General features: G+C 33.9%; 1 protein-coding gene across 5 annotated transcripts in view; it reads left to right on the forward strand.

The window, feature by feature from the left end:
* Pkn2 (protein kinase N2) overlaps positions 1-20104 on the forward strand; it is a 125595-nt gene that overhangs the window by 41766 nt on the left and 63725 nt on the right. For all 5 annotated transcript variants that reach the window (XM_004841331.3, XM_013070912.3, XM_004841330.3 and 2 more), the window contains exons 2-3: positions 1186-1486; positions 14636-14790. In XM_004841331.3, coding sequence (XP_004841388.2) covers positions 1186-1486; positions 14636-14790 — 456 coding nt within the window. The remainder of the gene's footprint in view (positions 1-1185; positions 1487-14635; positions 14791-20104) is intronic.

Consider the following 20104-nt stretch of genomic DNA (forward strand, 5'->3'; position numbering starts at 1 on the left):
CTAGGTATTGTCTTGGCTTTTACTATGGCATAACTTAGAGATATATTCTGATAATAATTTTTATAGTGAGTCAATCAGATTATCAATTGGGATAGTTGACTGAAACATATGCGTGGCAATCTGATAGTCTTCTCAAACCCAAATTTGACTCATTAAAAAATGGCCATGGCCATCAGAGGGCCGGGGATTTAGCTCAGTAGTTCCGCTGCCTGCCTCCTAAGCGCAAGGTCCTGAGTTAGATCCCCAATATTCCTACCCCCCAAATTACTTAACGAGCTGGGGATTTAGCTCACTGGTTCCGGCGCCTGCCTCGCGAGCGCAAGGTCCCGACTTCGATCCCCGGTACCAAAAAAATAAAAAAGAAAGTAAAAGCTAATTATAAAATAACAGTTAAATTTTGGGCTGGGAATTTAGCTCAGTGGTGCTGCTGCCTGCCCTAGAAGCGCAAGGACCCGAGTTTGATCCCCAGTACCAAAAAAAAACCCCAAAAAACAAAACAAAACAAAATGGCCATAAGGGTATCATTTTATTTTGTTTTGCCATTCTGAGGGTTTTTTTGTTTTCTCTGTGAGAAATCTTGTTGCATTGCTTAGATTGGTTGAACTTCTGAGCCAAAGTGTCCTTCAGCCTTCCAAGGGCTGGCATTACAAGCACATGCCACTGCACCAGCTTAGTTTGTCTTTAGGAGGGTTTTTTATAGAAGATAAAATTACTCTCCTAATACTTTCATTAAGTGACTACAGTGGACCAAGATTTATATTTTTAATTTCTCTTTTAATATTTTAAATTTTGCAATTAAACTGAGTATGTAAAAGGTTACGTGACTTCACCAAGATTCACAGTGTGGGAGTTGGGATCTGACCTAGGTTTATAGATGATCAAATCCACTATTATTATCTAATCCTGAGATGCCTTTCTGTGTAAATATGTTGTGCTCATTTTATCTTAATGTATTTATCAAGTAATGATACTTAGTGGATGGGCAATTTTTGAATTTATGGTTTTATGTGGTTATAACAAAGGTAAATTAATAAACCATTGCTTATTAAAGAATTAAATGTAATATAATTAAGAGTCTCTTTATGCTAAAAACACTATTATTTTTAATGCTATATATTTTACTAAGCAGCTAACTTTCCTAAGTTAATTTTCCTTCAATTTTTTTTGTTGTTGTTGTTTTGATAGGGGAATTCCAGAACGCTTCCACTTTCTGAGAATGTCAGTGCTGTTCAGAAATTAGACTTTTCAGATACAATGGTGCAACAGAAATTGGATGATATCAAGGATCGAATCAAGAGAGAAATAAGGAAAGAACTGAAAATCAAAGAAGGAGCTGAAAATCTAAGGAAAGTCACAACAGATAAAAAAAGTTTGGCTTATGTAGACAACATTTTGAAAAAATCAAATAAGAAGTTAGAAGAATTACATCACAAGCTACAGGAATTGAATGCACATATTGTTGTATCAGATACAGAAGATGTTACAGGTATAGTATTTTACTTGATGTTTATATTGTATACTAAAGCAAGTGTATAATTTTTTTAAATTACAAGTTTTGTGACATAGTTTTTAGCTTTTTTAAAAGTGCAGAAACTACTCTTTTGTTTAAGGCTTTATTCTGTTTAGAAGAGGAATGAGTTGATGGCTGTGAAAAAACGTTTACTTGGAGATGAGTGACTGCTGTATATACTCGTATCCTCTGTCAGTAGGACATTAGAATTATTTTCCAGGATTAATGTTCTGTATTTAGTCAGCCACATGCTTTTACCTGATTCATTCTTGTGATCAGCAGCGCAAGTTTTCCAGATGACTAAAGTTAAAATGAATTCTGTGAACAAGGGATATTTTTATTCTTTGCAGATGTAATTAATCAAACCTATGACCTTTGTTATTGTGCTCTAAGCAACTAAATTAACCACAAAAACTATCATATACACTGTTTAATAAGAATTAAAAACATGAAATTAAAAAATTGTCTCATATGAAGAAAAAATTGAAAAACTTTTGTTCCACAAGGATAGAAAATAAAAGGGAAATACAATCTATGATTCCAGCCTTATTTTTAAATAATAGAATCAACAGATTTGTGTTGGAAATTTTTTAATAGTGCAGAAAGTAAAAAGGGAAAACGACCCTCTCCCTAAAGGTAATATTATTAATATTTTGTTGTTTAGCCTTCCAACAAAATATTTTCCATATTTTGGCCAATATTTTACCCATCACATTCTTTCTGTAACTTTTTCTTCAAAAGTTATGTATGAAACGTTTGTTCTAATAATTTTGTCCTTGCAAAGATGATGTTTTGAGCAAAATATTTAATCTCTATTATCCTCAGTTTCTTCATTTGCAGTAAAAAAGTTGTCTAATGTAAAGTAAAATACCTTTGCACCATAGAAATTTTAGAAGAACCTGGGTGATTAATAAGTAATAAATATAAGTAAAATTAATTAACAATCTTAAGTTGGAGAAAACACTTCTAATATTCAGTGTTCTTGATATAATTTGTTTTCATGTATCACTTTCAGAATCTGAGACTTAGGGGTTTTATTTGGAGGCTCTGTATGTAGATTTCCAACCATGTGAGAATGCTTGAATACTTTAAATGAAAGAAATCATAAGAAACCAACTGTTATGGCTTGTGTTCAGATGTCCCCCCAAAGCCTCATGCAGTCATAGGTGGGGCTTTTTCAGAAGTGGCTGGATCTAGAGTATATGATGCTGAAATTGATTCATGGTGGAATGCTAGAATTAAGGGTGTGAGTGCTGCCTATCCTAAGTAGCCTGGATAAGATATAAGGGATAGAAAGAGCTGTGGTCATCCCTTGTTGTTATGCTACCTTTTGCTTGCCATAAACTGTTTCTCCTCTGTAATGCCTGTCTGCCAGCCCACCCTGCCTTGGAGCCAGCCATTTATGGAACTTCTACAAACTGTGAGCTAAATAAACCTTTCCTCCTGTAACTTTGAGTGTCTAATATTTTGTTTCAGCGACAAGAAAAGTAACTAAGACACCATCCTTCTTATTTTAAAATTGAAATAATTCCAAAGATATGAATTAATTTGCTCAAAATCATCAAGCCAACTAGAGAGCTCTGAATCCTCATATCACATGCTCTTACAAATTCAATAATTACATTATAAATGGGAATATGTATTATAAAAATGCTGTTTTTAGTAGCAATATTATATAGACTCAAAAATAGCCTGTTGTGTTTGGAACTCTGCCGAGCTCTACATATTTCGCCCATTACATCTTTAGGAGAACTCTAAAATAAGAAACAGTACTGGAGCCTTAAACTGTTTATTTAGAGAAAACATTTCTGCCTCACAGAATCCTGATAACTACCTTATGATTCATTGGAATATAGAAGACTTTTAGAAACATAAGTGGCCCATTTGCTTTTTTAAAAATGAATTTTATTAAGGTATAAATTATGTATGATAAATATATAAGTATATAATTTGATTATTTTAGCAGATGTATATAATATGCTGAGGTAACCATCACTACAGACTCTCCAGGATATTTCCATTAATTCAGTGCTTCTCTTGTATCCTTTCCCAGTAAGTCCTGATCCCTGATCATCAAACCCCATCCTTTACCCTCAGAAACCACTGGTCTGCCTTCTTTAACTTTACATTAAATTTGTCTTTCTTGTAGTTTCATACATTAAAAAATTGACCTTTAAGTTCTATCAAATTCCTGGGCTCTCTCAAAACCCAGTGTGGTTGTTACCATGAAACCTTCAGACATTCTGGGCTTGTCTTCTCTGTGCTACTTTATTTGTTGCATTATGTTGCATTGCAATTTCTTTCTATATGTTTATATTACTTACTAAACTGTATGGTCTCTGAGGGCAGAGACATGTTTTCATTTGTCTATTTTCTAGGCATACTATAGAACCTTAGTTTTGAGTATTACAGCTCAAAAAAGAAACAGCAAATCAAAATCTTGTATTTGTGTAATTATTATCAAATCATAATTTTATTAAGGCACTTTAAACATTAACTTAGGGAACAAAGCTGAAAATTAGTTTTAGAGCTGGGTGTGGTGGTGTACACTTGTAATTCCAATACTCAGGACACCAAGGCAGGAGAATTACTGCAAGTTCAAGGACAGCCTTGGCTACATAGTAAGTTTAAGGCCACCATGAACTACATAGTGTTTTTTGTTTCAGAAACAGTGGGCCAGGGATTTAGCTCAGTGACACCATGCCTGCCTCACAAGTGCAAGGTCCTGAGTTCCATCCCTGGTACTGGGGGAAAAAGAAGTTTTAAGATAAAGTAAAAAATTTTCCTTTCTGAGCATTTTTAATTTTTAATACTGACTTCAGATAATCAGAGGGAAACTGTTAGGAAAATGTTACATGTAATACTGCTTTGTATTTTTTTGTTTTGTTTTTGATTTTTGAGATGGCCTTGCTTTGTAGTGCAGGCTAGCCTTGAACTCCCTATATAGCCCCAGTTAGCCTCAAACTTGTTGCAATCCTCCTGCCTCAGCCTCCTGCGTTTTGGAATTATAGGTGTGTGCCACCACACCTGGCTTATAATACAGCTTTCTTTTGTGACTACTTAATACTTTAGTTTGTTTGCAATAAATTTAACAAGTTGGCTGAATTCTAATTGTATTTTTTTAAAGTTGTTTTTGCGTGTGTGAGGCCCCAGCAAGAGGTTTTTCTCTTTGCAAATGGCATAGTCACACAACTTGATAAGTCTCCCTCTTAGTGATTTTACAACATTAATAAAGCAACAACAGTATAGAGGATTAGAATAGTTGAACATTAATTTATATCTGTCTACTATAGATGTACATTGTATGTTATAAGGTAAGCAAAGTATATTTACTTATTAGATCTGGCAAGAAGATTCAAGGGCATCTTTTGCTTTCAGTTCTTTAAAGTAGTAGTGGATTTATAGCAGAGGTGTTTGGTTAATTTCTGTTGTATGGGATACATAAACAGGATGAATGACTATAAATGACAATTTAGGTATATATTGTTTGATGATTACTGTCCAAGAAGATGTTTGTTCTTAATTTCTGCTGAAGCAATTAATATCTATAAAGAATTAGTTTATTATTTGTAAAATAATTATTTTATTATAAAGTCAAGGCCTTATCATTTGAGACTATTACTATAAAATAGATGTATCCACTTATTTTTCAGAGTAGTAGGAGATGAATTATGTCATGTTCTCTTCTTGCCCAGGACACTCTGTGCTTCCTGTTGATCTTCTATATTCTTTTAAAACACTATGATGGGCAAAAACCACATGGACATCTCAGTAAATGTAGAAAAAATATTTGTTAAAATTCAGTTTTCTTGGGGCTGGGGATTTAGCTCAGTGGTTCCACCGCCACCTCATAAGCACAAGGTCTCAAGTTCAATCCCCAGTACCAAAAAAAAAAAAATTCAGCTTTCTTTCATGATAAAAACTCAACAAATTAGATATAAGAGGGATATTCCTCAGCACAATAAAGGATGTTATATGACAAGCCAACAGTTAACATCATACCTAATGGTGAACTCTTGAAGGCTTTTCTTTGAAGATCATGAACAAGACAAAGATTTCAGCTTTGTTCTTCTGTTCGCTATAGTCCTAGCCAGAGCACTTAGCCAAGAAAAAGCAATAAAAGACATCCAAACAAGAGAGGAAGACGTGCCGGGGATTTAGCTCAGTGGTTTCGCTGCTACACAAGCACAAGGACCTGAGTTCAATCCCCGGTACCAAAAAAAAAGGAAGAAGTGAAATTTTTCTGTGAACATTATTTTGTGTATAGAATTCCCTAAAGATTCCACAAAAACTATTAGAACTAATTAAAGAATTGAATAAAGTTGCAGAATATAAAATCAGCATACTAAAATCAGCATACAAAAATCAATGGCATTTACATACATTAATGACAGACTGGAAAAGAAGAAAACATTACCATTTTACAATAGGATCAAAAAATTAAAATACTTAAAAGTCACATTAACTAGGGAGGTGAAAGATCTATTCACAGAAAACTATAAAACATTGATAAGAGAAATTAAAAATGACACGAAAAATGGAATGATGTCCTAAGCTCATGGATTGGAATAGTTAATATTGCTAAAATGTCCATATTACCCTCAAACAGTCTATACATTCAGTGTAGTCCCTATCAAAATCCCCGTGTCATTCTTTACAGAAATGAAAAAAATCCTAAATTTGTATGGAAACATCATCTTGAGCAAAAAGAGTAAAACTGGAACATCATACTACTGAATTTCAAATCACAAAGCTGTGTTAATCAAAACTTCATGTATTGATGTAAAGAAGACATATCAACCAATGGAATATGATAGACAGCTCAGAAATCTATACATTTATGGTCAGTTTTTGACAGTAGTGTCTGGGACTCTATTCAGACTGGTCAGTCTCTTCAATAAATAGTGTTGGGAAAACTGGATATCCACATGCACAAAAATCGAAATGGGTCCTATCTCACTCCTCATGCAAGAATCAACCCTGGGCTGGGGATGTAGCACAGGGTCCTGAGTTTGATCCCCAGTACCACATACACACACACACACAAAAAACCTCAAAATGGGTTAAAGGTTTAAATGTAAAATTTGAAACCTAAAAAAAATTCAAACTGAAGCTTCTAGAAGAAAATATAGAGGAAAAAAGCTCCATGACATTGATCTGAGAAGTGATTTCTTGGGTAAGTTCTCACAAGCACAGACAACAAAAGCAAATATAGACAAGTGGGGTTTTAACCAATTAAAAATTTTCCTTTGGACATCAAAGCAAATAGTGGAATAAGAAAACCCACGGATTGAGAGAAAATATTTGCAAGTTATGTATTAAGAGACTAATATCCATATGTTAATACTACTCAGTATCAAGAAAACAAATAATTCTATTAAAATATAAGCCAAAGACCCAAATAGATAGTTACCAAAAAAGTAAAAATGACCAAAAAAGTTACATGACTCTAATCATTAAAGAAATGCAAACTAAAACCACAGTCATTTATCTCACCTTATACCTGTTAGATTGATTGTTATAAAATAATTGAAAGATAAATGTTGACAAGGGTGCAGAGAGTATAACCTTGCATACTGTTGGTGAAATTGCAAATTAGTATAGCCAGTTTGAAAAACAGTACAGAAGTTTCTCATAAACTATGCATAAAACAAAAAGGCCAGGGTGTATGTAGCTCAGTAGTAGAGGGCTTGCTAGCATATGCAAGGCCCTGACTTCAGTTTTCAGCACTCCAAAAACCAACTCAACTTCTGAGTATATATCAAAAGGAATTAAAATCAGTATATCAAAGAGAAGTCCATGCTCCCCTCCTCATTAAATTGTTCTTCATTATAGCCAAGACATGTAAACAACCAAAGTGCCCATCAAAGGACAAATGGATTTTTAAAGCGTAATACAGCTAGGTATGGTGGTATACACCATAATCTCAGTACCCAGTGGGTTGAGGCAGGAGGATTGTGAGTTCAAGGCCATCCTCGACTAGATAGATTGTGAGATCCTGTCTGAAAATAGTAATACACAGTAGACACTATTCAACCTTATTTTTTTTTAAAAAAGGAAATTCTGTCATTTGCAACAACGTGGATAAACCTAGAGGGCATTATGCTAAGTGAAATAAACCAGGTATGTATGAAAAGATAAATACTGAATGATAGCACTTTTATAAGGAATCTATAAACAAAGCCTCATGGAGGTAAAGAATAGAATGCTGGTTAGCAGAGGCTGGTGTATGGAGAAAGATGGATAAATGGTCAAAGAGTAGGAAACTTAGGAAGAGTATGTTCTGTTGTTTATAGTATTCTCTTCCCAAAGAAATATTTGAGATATTTGGACATGTTAATTATCTTGCTCTCTACAGTGTTTACATGTAACAGAACATTACATTACACACCATAAGTAAACACAATCATTTGTGAATTAAAATAAAATTTTAGAAAAAGAGAATAGTCTCATGGGATACTATTGTCCCACATAGAAATTACAAAGATAAGGTTATCTGAGGCTGATTGTACCTTATGAGAAAGAATACTGGTCTCTCTAAAGTAACCTGGTAGTCTCAGCTTTAGTTCGCACCTGAGAGTCCAAAAGGAAATATTTGAGAAAGAGCCAGTTTCCTCAATCTTGGTCTCTTAAATGAGTCATTATCCCTAAAGAAGTGAAGAATTTTTTTTATGTTTAAGTATAGCTAACTTGTGTAGTGTACAGCCCTTCTGTTTTCAGCTTATTTCATGTATCTCTTATTTCCATCTTCTCAAACCCCACCAGACTTAGATTTTTCCAAAAGGGAACCCTTTATTTAGTATAAAACTATTAGTATTGGGATTATTATTTAGTCAATCATAGCAAATTCTTCTAAATTTCTAAAATGTAGCTATCGTAAGGGAATTTTCTTTCCTAATTACTATTTAAAATGTAGTTTATGAAGTCATTCTGGTTTACCTAAATGTGACATGGCAATTATAGTTGAATTTTATATGTAGAAAAACAAGCATAGAATCTGTGGTCTACTTTGTTATGTAACTTGTATACATTTCTTATTTCTGGTTGAATTTCTCATATTTTGAATGAAGTTATGAACTGTTTTGGTGTACCACTTGGTGAATTTTTAAGATAGATTTGTCAAACCACCACGAGTAATCAGGAAAAAGAATAATACATAATTCCATTGCCCCAAAAATCTTATCCTTATCCAGAAATCATCTTATCCTTATATAGTTACACTCTCCCACAACTCCATACTGCCTGGTGACCACTGATCTGTTTTTTGTCACTATAGCTTTCTTTTAAGGATGTCATATTAATAGAATCATAAAATATGTAGCCTTTTGAAACTGACTTTAACTCAGCATATTGCTTTTCAGATTCATCCAGAAGTTAATGTGTATCAGTGGGTTTTGTTTTTTATCCCTACGTAGTGATTCATTGCATTATGAATATTGGGGTTGTTTTCCAGTTTAGGGCAATCATCAGTAAAGCTTTTTTGTTTTGTTTTGTTTTTTGTTTTTTTTGAGACAGGATTTCACTATGTAGTTCAGGCTGGCCTCAAACTCACTGTATATCCCAGGCTGGCCTCAAACTCATGGTGATCCTGCCTCCTGAGTGCTGGAATTACAGGTGTGCACCACCATACCCAGCTCAAACTTTTGTAAATATACATGATCCAGTTCTTGTATGAGCAAAAGTATTAAGAAGCGGGATTGCTAAAGTCATATGGTGTAATGTGTTTACCATTATTGGAAACCGAGAAAATGTTTTCCGCAGTGGCTATATTATTTTCAGTTGTACTAGTAATGCATGAAAGTTTCATTTGTTTATATCTTCTCCAGAATTTGGTATTGGTAATACATTTTTAAACCAGTTTAAGAGGTACGTAGTGGTTAATAACATGTTATTGTCACCAAGGGGGATAATAAGAGTGAAAGTACTGTGTATACACCAGGCTCAGAATTATATACAGAATGAAGAAGTATCCTGTACAAGGAGATGAAGTTCATAGTTTTCAAACAGTAAGATATAACAGATACAGGTAGTTTTGAAATTTTTAATGCCTAAGTTGCTTGTACCTTAAACAAAAATTGTCACAGCTACAATCTTATCCATCACTATTGTCTTTAATGCATTAAGAAAGCTAAATCACTTCAGTTGTTGACATATGACAGACGAACTTGGAATCCTACTTCCTCAGCCTCCTGACTAGCTGAAATTTCAGGTGTGTGCCACTATCTCTGGATTAATTTTTTACTATATTACATAGCCTTGTCCCATAAGCAGACATCCAATTTGTAAAAGTACCACTCTTTGAATATTCAGCAGAGTCAGCTGGCTATGAAATGAAGACCAAAGGTTATATGATCTGAGATGTTGTCCAGCTGGACCATGTGATGGGTTATATCTGCATGTCCCCTCAAAGTCTCATTTACTCATAGGTGGGGCTTTTTGGGTCTAGGGAGTGTGATATTGCTAGTAAGGGTATGTGATGCTAAATTAGTCACATTGATTCCAATTAGCATAGTAGTGAGTGAGGCAGAATGAATTCTCTGAAGACAGAAACCCCACCCTTGGTTTGGGTGGCACCACGCAGAATGGTTATAGTCTGGATGGACAAAAAGAAAGGCTGCTTGCTGCTGCTGCTTCACTGCTTGCTGCTTGATGCCTTCTGCCTACCAAGCCATGGACAATTTCTCCTCTGAGATGCCCCTCTGCCATGCCATCTTGCCTTGGAGCCAGCTGACCATGGACCAAAACCTCTACAAACTGAGCTGACATAAACCTTTCCTCCTTTAACTTGTGGTTGTTGGGTATTTTGTCTCAGCAACAAGAAAAGTAACAAAGGCAGACCATTACATAGTTGTGTAATTGTATACCACTTGGAACCTAGCTACACCTTGGTTTTCTCATTTGAAAAGTGGAAGATAGGGCCAGGGATTTAGCTCAGTGGTTCTGCTGCCTGCCTCGCAAGCGCAAGGACCTGAGTTCAATCCTTGGTACCGCCCCCCCAAAAAAAGTAGAAGATAGTCTACATATACTCTTTCAAGGGTGTTTGGTGAACAAGTACCAGTACTCAAGGTGCTTAGTCTGTGAGGGAAAACAGATCATTATAATATTATTTTACAGTATTTCAGTGGAAGAAAGTAAATTTTGAAGACATTAGGATGGGTGTCTGATTAGACTGGAGATGATTAGGAAAGTTATTCTGGAGAAACTAATGCCAGTATAACAGCAGGGAGGAAGGCAGATGTGTTGCATTTCTCATAAGTAGAAAATTTAACTGAACATAGATCTGAAAGAACCTTACGATAATATTTTTATCTTGAAGCTACATAGTATAAAGTTGTTCATGCCTGGCTGTGTAGTTAGGGCTCTGTATGTAGACAAGCATTAAAAATGTTTAAGTGAAGGGACTTAGTCCTGTCCACTATCTTAAAAGCACAATTTGTACTGGTTAAATGTGTATAAAGATATGATTTCATAGGCTTATCTCTGGTGCTTTACTGTAATTTAGACATGCATACAACTTTATCTCTTTGATAGATGCATGCAGTTTCTTGTACTAAACCTCCCCTCAAAATTTTTTTTTTGTAATTTTAGCAGTAGCTATAGCAAATGGAGATTTGTTACTAGTATAATCATGAAATTTAGCTAGTTTCTTCAGTTACCAAACTGTGTAAGAGCAAGTTCAACATTTCTTCTTATAATTAAAAGTAGTTCTTAGAATGGAAAAATAATTTTCATTTGATAAGAGTTTCCTTTTTATTTCTTTTTGTAGACTGGAGAGAACATTAATAAGAAGTTCTAATTAGTCCTATTTTGAAATGTAGTTCACTATGAAGACAGGAGGTTAGCACATATACTGACAACTATGTGTTTGCTCTAACTTATCAAAACCTACAAGGAGGAAAACTGGAGAGAAGAAAATAGCAAATAAGAATTTAAAATGCAGGTTTAAGGAAACAGGTAAAATCCATGGAAGACATCAAAGTATTTCTCCAATTTCTAAAAGAAAAAAAAACAAACTTTATAAAACAAGGCATATCAACAATGGAAATTATGCTTTGATGTATATTTTTGTGACTTTTGCAAATTTCTAAGAATTTCTGGTGGATTTTGGTTTGGTTTAGTTTTGGTTTGGTTAAAACAGGTTATATTAAAAAATCCTTGAGTTTCTGTGAAGATTAAACGAGTGGAAATTCTAACTATTTTGCTAAGCTTTGACTTGTAATTTTTTTAACCCCTTGCTATGTTTTAACCATTGATCTATGAACTATACAGGCTTTGTCTTCATCACATCTCTCATTTGGTGACTAAAAACTGTAGCATAGATGTATTAAGTCTGAAATCAATACCATACACATAAGTAATAGCCATAGGATTTTAACCCAGGCATTTTGACCTGAGCCCAGCCTCTTGCCTATTGTTATTTCTTCTGTCACTGTAATCCTTACCAAAACTTAGAACATACTTTTCCATAAGAACAGTGGTAGGTATTACAATATTTTTACAACCGCTCAGACTTAGATCAGTAGATATTTCAGTGTCTTGTTACAACCTGTTGTATATCTACTGAATTATAATCTAACGTTTATATATTTTCAGAGACAATGAACTTTATGACATAAGGCAAACCATTTAATTTTTAGATAACCTGCACTGTAAGAAATTTTGTTTTATCTTGTGATACATCTCTTGCCCACACTTTCACTTATTGAATCTGATTTTCTGTCCTGTGGGGAAATAGTAAATATACAGCTTTTATTTCATTTCAAGGAAAATGTTTAAACTTTAAACAGATATCATTTCTCCCCTCATCTTAGGCTAAACAGCTATTTCACAGAAAACACATTTCCATACTCTTCAGCTAATACATTCTACGCTGAATGCATTCCAGTCCTTTTTACAGTGTGCTCACCATAAACTATTATGCCAGACTCTATGTAATTATAAGACTCTTGTACCAGTATCATTTACATAAAAAAAAGAAAAAACCAAAATGTTCCTAGATCTATACTGTTCATTGTTGTAATACACTCAACAGAAATAAGCTCACCTTCCTACTTGAGTAGTCAGTATTTATTGATTATTTACCATATACTACATCCTTTTCTAAGCTTTTTGCACATACCTTATTTAATTTTCGCAACACTGTTCACCACTATTTAACAGATGAAGACAGTGAGATGTAGAGCTGATAAGTACTTAACCTGTGTACCTGTGTTACATAGAGTGTACTAGATTTCAGTGCCAAAACAGATTCAAATCTAGACAATGTTAACTATGTGTATTTTGTGAGCTAATCTGAAAGCCTATATTTTAATTAAGTTTTCTGTAAGACTGTGGCTTATAAAATGAACTTCCAAAGCAGTTTATGTATAATTTGATGAATTCAGTTAAAATAGAATTCTTTCCTGAATTGAACCCCAGTTAATAACTTGCGGCTTTGCCTGATTCCTGAAATGTAAAATGTGCATGATATCTATCTAAAAAATATGTGTATATGTATAATACACTGTTACACATAGCCTAGTATAGTTATCTATAAGACCTTTAGATGGTAGAGACAGCATAGCACGATGGTTAATAGGACAGACTTCAGAACAGAACTGACTACATTGAAATCCAGGTTGTGGCACCTACTAGGTATATGACCTTGGGCAAATTTCTTAACTTTGATGATGTCCTGGTTTTCATATTTGTATTATGAGTGTAATATCCATTATGGAGCTATTTATGAAGATTGGTGCTTATATTTTTAAAGGACTATAAAGCCTCGTATCTGAGGGTCTTTAGTTGCACTATCATGGCTGCTTTGGTCCTGAATCAATTCAAAATGTTTACCTTTCCTGGTCATTTTGACTTTGGAGAAGAACCAAAAGTTACATGGTGCCAGATCTAATGAATGAGATGGTTGAAGACATACCATAATGTTTTCACAAGCCTTCCTTTCCATTGGATAGCACTTGGCAGCAGCATTCACTGTGTTTTTTATCACATTTCATAAAGATACAAGGGAGAACTTAAAACTGCTTTAGAAAGTAGCAAGAAGGATGAGATAAGTGTGTTCAAAGTGAGGGGGAGTATGTTGAGATGAATTTATGGTAATGTGTCTTTTACTGTAATATTTTTGTTTAAATATTCATGTCATTTTTCAATCACTCTTTGTATGTTAAGAAATGATGTTTTCATGGTTTTGAACTAATGAATTTTTTAAAAGAATAAAAAAAAATATGAAATATATTTATTAAAATAGATTTGTTACTCCATTTTACCTTGCATAGGAGAAAAGGGAACCCTTAGCACAAATGTTAAGCAACTTTTCAGTGATTACTTATCACCTAAAAGAGGCTTAGTATCCTGGTCTTCTAGCTTTTTTACAAGATAGAGAGCTAGTATACATAAAAACAAAATAATGAACTTGAATATTTAGTTACATAGTACAGTTGTTAGAAGTGGATTACCCCAAATAATTCGATGACCCTTTTTGAAGTTTTGTTTTTTATGTATAAACAACATGATATTCTTTATGATATGTGATAGACTTGAGTGTTTGGTCTCCCTTTACCTTCCTACCAACAGTCTTTATCAGTCACTCACTGTCTTTGAAACATTTTCCATTGTGATTGAATATCTTCATAGTGGAAAACAAAATGTGAAGGTTTGTATGCTTGTGCTTAAGCTATGAGTAATTGATGCAAGTACTGTATTTCAAGAACTGTTAGTTCTGTTTTCAAAGAATTACCTTAATGGAATTTGTGCAATATTTATGTATACTTTGTTCTCTGACCAGTCAAGTAACAAGTAGGGAATTTAATTGCTGAATAAACTAGTCAAATTGCTATAATTTAATTTAGAAATAGTAATGTTAGTAAAATCTTGGACAGTCATCTCTAATTCAGTTGCAGACTCAGTTATTTCTGTAGGAATTAGAACCTATCCTAGCAGGTGGTCTCGCAACTCAAATATTGCCTTTACTTGGATTGATTGAATTTTTGTATTATCTGTAAGCATAAGAAGATTCCACTTAGATGACTTCAGGGTCATTTCAAACCCTGTTTCTTAGTCTTCAAAAATATTGACTTCCATTTCTAAGCAACAGTTGATCCTAATAAGTAACTAACACTTTATTTACAGATTGTCCAAGGACTCCAGATACTCCAAATAATGACCCTCGTTGTTCTGCTAGCAACAATAGATTGATGGCCTTACAAAAACAACTAGATATAGAACTTAAAGTAAAACAAGGTGCAGAAAATATGATACAGATGTATTCAAATGGTTCTTCAAAGGTAAGTACAGTAAATAAAATAATCAAGCCTCTTTTGTGAGTTCATCTACTTGCAGGGTCCACTTTTGTGAGTTCATCTACTTGCTAAAATTATAATTTGTAACCCCAGTGTCAGTGTTGGTAGCAGTTGGGAGTCATTGGTGGACAAGTACAGAAGTGTGAGAATTTGAGTCATCTGATATGCATGGTCCCTGCGAAGCTATACAGTAATGTTCTATCTTCTTAAACTGTCATACTATAAAAAATTCTTTTTGAGATCCATATATAATACATTTTTGTTAGTAGTTTCACTGTTTAAACAGTAAATTATGATTTCTGGAACCATATTAGCCTCATAATTTGAATGTATAGACCAAAAAAAGTTTTTTAAAAAGCAATGTTTTAAACATTATTTATTCCTACCAAAATCCACTCAATTAAAAATTTGATTATATAATTAAAGGGTGTATAGTTCTCTGTATTTGCACCTTTTTTGTAAATCTAAAATTATTTTAAGACAAAATTTTTTTATTTAAAAAACTTAAGCTGTGATGGGTTTTTCATTACCACATAGATTTTTAGGAAAAGAACAATGAAAAGACAGAATATTCTAGAATCAGTGATTACCTGGCTTAGACCTGTACATTCTTGGGATTCTGGTATGGGGATATAAATCCCCATTGAAAATCAGTGTTATGGGGAGCAGTTTTTAATTAATGAGAATCTTTGTTTAATGTGGCAGAAAAAATGTTGGAAAACACTGAACCGGATTATCCTAAAAGTTCTTTTGACATAAGGTTTTATGGTTTTAGCTGTTCTTAAAAAATTCTGAGACAAATGAGTCTGTTATGGAAATCTACCTTCCTACTCTGAATTCTTCTGTTTTAAAGATTTTTATCTTTGTAAATCGGTGTTTCTTCATAGCTTCATAGTTATTTCTTAAATAATTTGGGAATAAAAGTTGTATTTATTTTTGTTCCGGTGTAGAAAGAATTTGAAATCATGGAGGAAAAGATCGTGAAGTCATGAGTCACAGCTTCCCACTCTAAATTAAATTTGAGAAGATATTGAGAAAGAGAAATATGTGTCTGTGTTATAACTAAAGTGTTTGTAAGGTTAATTGTGAAAGGTAGATTTTATGTCATTTCAAAAGGATTTTTGTTTTTGTTTTTTGTGGAGTGTTTTTGGGTTTTGTTGCTATTTTTTAATTTGTATTTTAAGACAGAATCAGAAAATAGTCCAGGTAGGCCATGAACTCACTATGTAGCCCAGGCTGGTCTCAAACTTGAAATCCTCCTGCCTCTGCTGAGTACTAGGATTATAGGCATGATCACCACACCTGGCTTTTATTATTTCCAGAGACATATATTTTTGTTTCTTAAAAATAGGATATTATTTCACTAACCTTGAATATTTATTATTGGATGGTTATTTTCTGTGATATTGTTTTTAGTATTAACCTTTAGTTTGGGAGATTTTTCATTTTTATCAAATATTTTCGGACTTTTTTCAGTATTTTTAATTTTTTTAGCAAAACTATGTTACTGGAACTGTGGTTGTAGTACTTGATGCTACTTTAAAATTAAATTAAGCCATTTACCGCCCTCTGTAGTAAGATTTTTTAAAATCTGGGATTGATGGGTTAATTTAAGGGATTTAAGAACCCTTTGAAGTTACTTGAAAGGTGAGTTTGTATGCTAATAACTGGATGGAGGGGAGGGTCATAGGTTTCACTATACTCTTACTGTGGTCTCTAATCCCCACAAGATTAACAACCACTGCCCTAAACTAAGCAGAGTTACGGACATCCTAAAAGTTAAACAAATACATAAAGTTACAGTAACCACAGGTCCAAAATGAATAGGACTGTGACATCCTACTAAAATAAATACATAATTTTCTAGTAGCTTTTTATTTTTAGTTAGGAGATTGATTAATTTGACAAGGACTCAAGTGGAAGTCCAAAGTCTATTAGAGAGGCTGCTGAGTTAGGCCTGCCAGTTGTTTTATCTTTGGTTTTCATTTTTCATCTTTAAACTTCTCAAAGGGACAGAGAGTACATCTTTATGAGCTAGGGAAGATTTTAATTGAAAGTGTATGAAATATTTATTCATTATGGGTTTAACAGTTTAATAGACATACTAGGCTCTAGGGAATAAATGTGATGGTGCCTTATCCATAATTGCTACTCAACAGATAATATCCTGCTTTTAGAAGACTATCTACATGTATATAATAGTTTGTTTGAATTACTTTGGAAACACTTTGAATAAAGATCACGTAGCTGCCAGAAAAACATTTAAGTCTTAATATGAGATTTGAAAGATTTGGCATTTAAGGAGGAATTACTTTCTAGGGATGATGATACGGGTAAACCCAGTATATACACGGTAATAGACTGTGGAATACCGTGGCTTGTTCTGAGAAATGGAAATGATTTGGTATAGCTATACCACAAGTTCTTAACGTAGTTTTTACCTAATATATCTAAGAGTAGATAGACTGCACATAATATTTTTAAAACTTTTTTAGTAATTATTGGTTATACAGATTACTGGTTTCATTTTGGCAGACACTTCTAATGTTAGCAGTTGTCAACTCTAAGCCTGGCTTGTTGGTGCATCCCTGAAATTCAGCACTCAGGAGACTGAGGCAAGATTGCCACAAATTCAAAGCCACCCTGGGTCTACATAGTGAGTTCAAGACCAACCTGAACTCTACATAGCGAGACTTTGTCTCAGAAAACAAAACAAAAATGTAGTTGTTAACTCTCTCACTCATTTTTAATGAAAGGCCGTGCTTTCATAGAATAACAAATTTGAATATCCAGAAAGGCATAATTTGTTTAGGAGAATTTCTGTAGTTTACTGCAGCAGGACCTTTTCCCCCTTCTTCATTAGTGGCTCTTTAAGTGACTAAGGCATAGCATGAAATATAGCATAACTTAAAGACGAACCAGAATGTACAGTCAAAATTAACTACTTAGGATTCTATTTTGTAAAATATATGGAGCTGCTGAAAGACTTTTAGCAAGGGAAATATACAGGTTTAAAGTTAGAAAGTTCACATCCATCCTCAGTCTGCAAGCAGCAAATTTAAGTAAACTCTTTTAGCAATCCAAGCTAAACAGTTTCATCTGTCTTGTAACAGCAGTGAAAACAAAGACAGAGTGAAGCTGTTGGCATCGGGATATTAGGAAGAACTCAGAGTAAAAAATGATTTTTAGATTGGTTATGTGGATAGATTGATGAATGATGATGCTCTTTACAATGATAGGGAATTCACAAGGAGGAGAAAATTTAGGTGCAAATGTGATGAAATTCAGTTTGGCGTGAAAGGTTTTTTCACAACTTTTTATTAGTCTATATGATAAAATTATCAGACCTGTACACAATACAGCCAGAGTTGTCCTTTTAAAATTTGTCATATTATTTCCAGCCTTCTGTTCAAAACCCTTTGATGGTTAATCTTGATTTTCAACTTGATTGGCTTGAGAGATGCCTAGGAAATTAATGAAGCACACTTTCCCATGTATCTGGGTAGGTCATGAGGGCATGACCCTGGGGACGATATCTGGTCTCTGACCTCTTCCTCTTGGGCTCTTCCTGCTTTCTCTCTGCTTCTGGCTACACTAGTGAGCACCTATCTTTTGCCATAGCTCTCTGCCATGATGTTTCTGCCTTGGACCCAGCTTATCATGAAGTGAAACCTCTGAAATTGTAAACCGAGATAAACCTTTCTCCTTGAAGTTGTGTATGTCAGGTATTTTGTCCTAACAACTGAAAGGTAGTAAAGTTCTGCAATGACTTTGCATCACAATTAGAATAAAACCTAGTCTTTAATCTGACTCTCTAAGTCCACACATGATTTACCCCTGGCTATCTTCTAATCTCATCTTCTAAAAACACTTGTCTCTCATTACACTAGCTACACTGGCTGTTTTGCTATTCTTTAAATAAAACAAGCACTCTGACCTCAGACCTGTATAGTTGCTGTTTTGTCAAAATATTTCTTCTAAATATTTTCATGACTTTCTCTTACTTCTTTGATGTGTCTGTTCAGTTGCTTACCACCACAGCTAACTCTTCGGTACTATTCTAAGTAATCCTTCTCTTGCCTCTGTACTACATTACATCATCAGTTTCTTTATCATCTGTTTTCAACATTAGAATGTAAATCTCATGCAAACCATTGATTTCGCCTGCCTTAGCGTCCAAGATTGCTGGGATGCAGGTGTGTGCCACCACACCTGCTGCCAGCAAGTGACATTGTCTTGGTTATGACTGTATCTTCAACATTTAGAACAATATTGCGCCAGGGATTTAGCTCAGTAGGACTGCGCCTGCCTCACAAGCGGAAGGTCCTGAGTTCAATCCCTGGTACCAATAAAAAAAAAAGAACAATATACATTGAAATATTTCAGTATAAATGCTCAGTACTAAAATACTGCTGTACCATTTATTACCATTTATCTTCTGTTGGCATGAAATTTATGCATTGTTCTTTTTCTTATTTCATGTTTGTATGTGCTATAATTATTTTCATTTTCTTTTTATATTAAGATGTTTTGATTATTAATATAAAGATCTGAGGAGTGGGATACAACTATCTTACCCTACCTGCTTCCTAAGCATTTCTTCACTGTGCATTTGTGCATCATTGATTTTTCACAGTTATCTCTGAGGATTTAATAACGCATATTGAAGAGATATCTCCTGTTCATATGTTCAGATAATGAACCAAGCTATTTATTAAAATCTAGGGTTGTTCCTAGCATTTTATACCATTTCTTGTAGCATTTTTGTTCTCGACTTCTCATACTTTTTTCTCTTTCAGATATGTCTGACTGTCCATCTGTGTTCTTCAATCCCCAATCTCCCAGTCATTCTTAAGTTTTATTGCAATCTAATTCATGTACATAAAAATTGGAACACACACATACCATCGCCACATTCAGGATACTTTTAAATTTTTCCTTGTGCTGTTCCATGAATTTTTTTGTTGTTTCTGTTGTTTGGTTTGAGGTGGTGTGAGTGTGTGTTTGTGTGAAGAACACATGAGAAGCCATCCAATCTGGGCATATTTCAGGCTTATCTACATTAACTACAAAAAAGTTTTTCTGAATTCTACCAGTTAAAACTAATCCTACTTTGATTTGAAATTTCTTCAGATACTTTCAACTTTCTGATACGTATGTAATTATCTATGTCTGGTCTATAAGACTATAATCATCAGCAAAGCAGCATCCTGACTACTTTTTATATTTTCACAGGAACTGACAATGTTTAATATATGGAAAGTAAGCCATATATATGGGATGGAAAAATTAAGATAAT

Source organism: Heterocephalus glaber, unplaced genomic scaffold (assembly GCF_053883595.1).
Source record: "Heterocephalus glaber isolate CG9 unplaced genomic scaffold, H.glaber_assembly_v1.0 deba00001442, whole genome shotgun sequence".
NCBI classification, from domain to species: Eukaryota; Metazoa; Chordata; class Mammalia; order Rodentia; family Bathyergidae; genus Heterocephalus; species Heterocephalus glaber.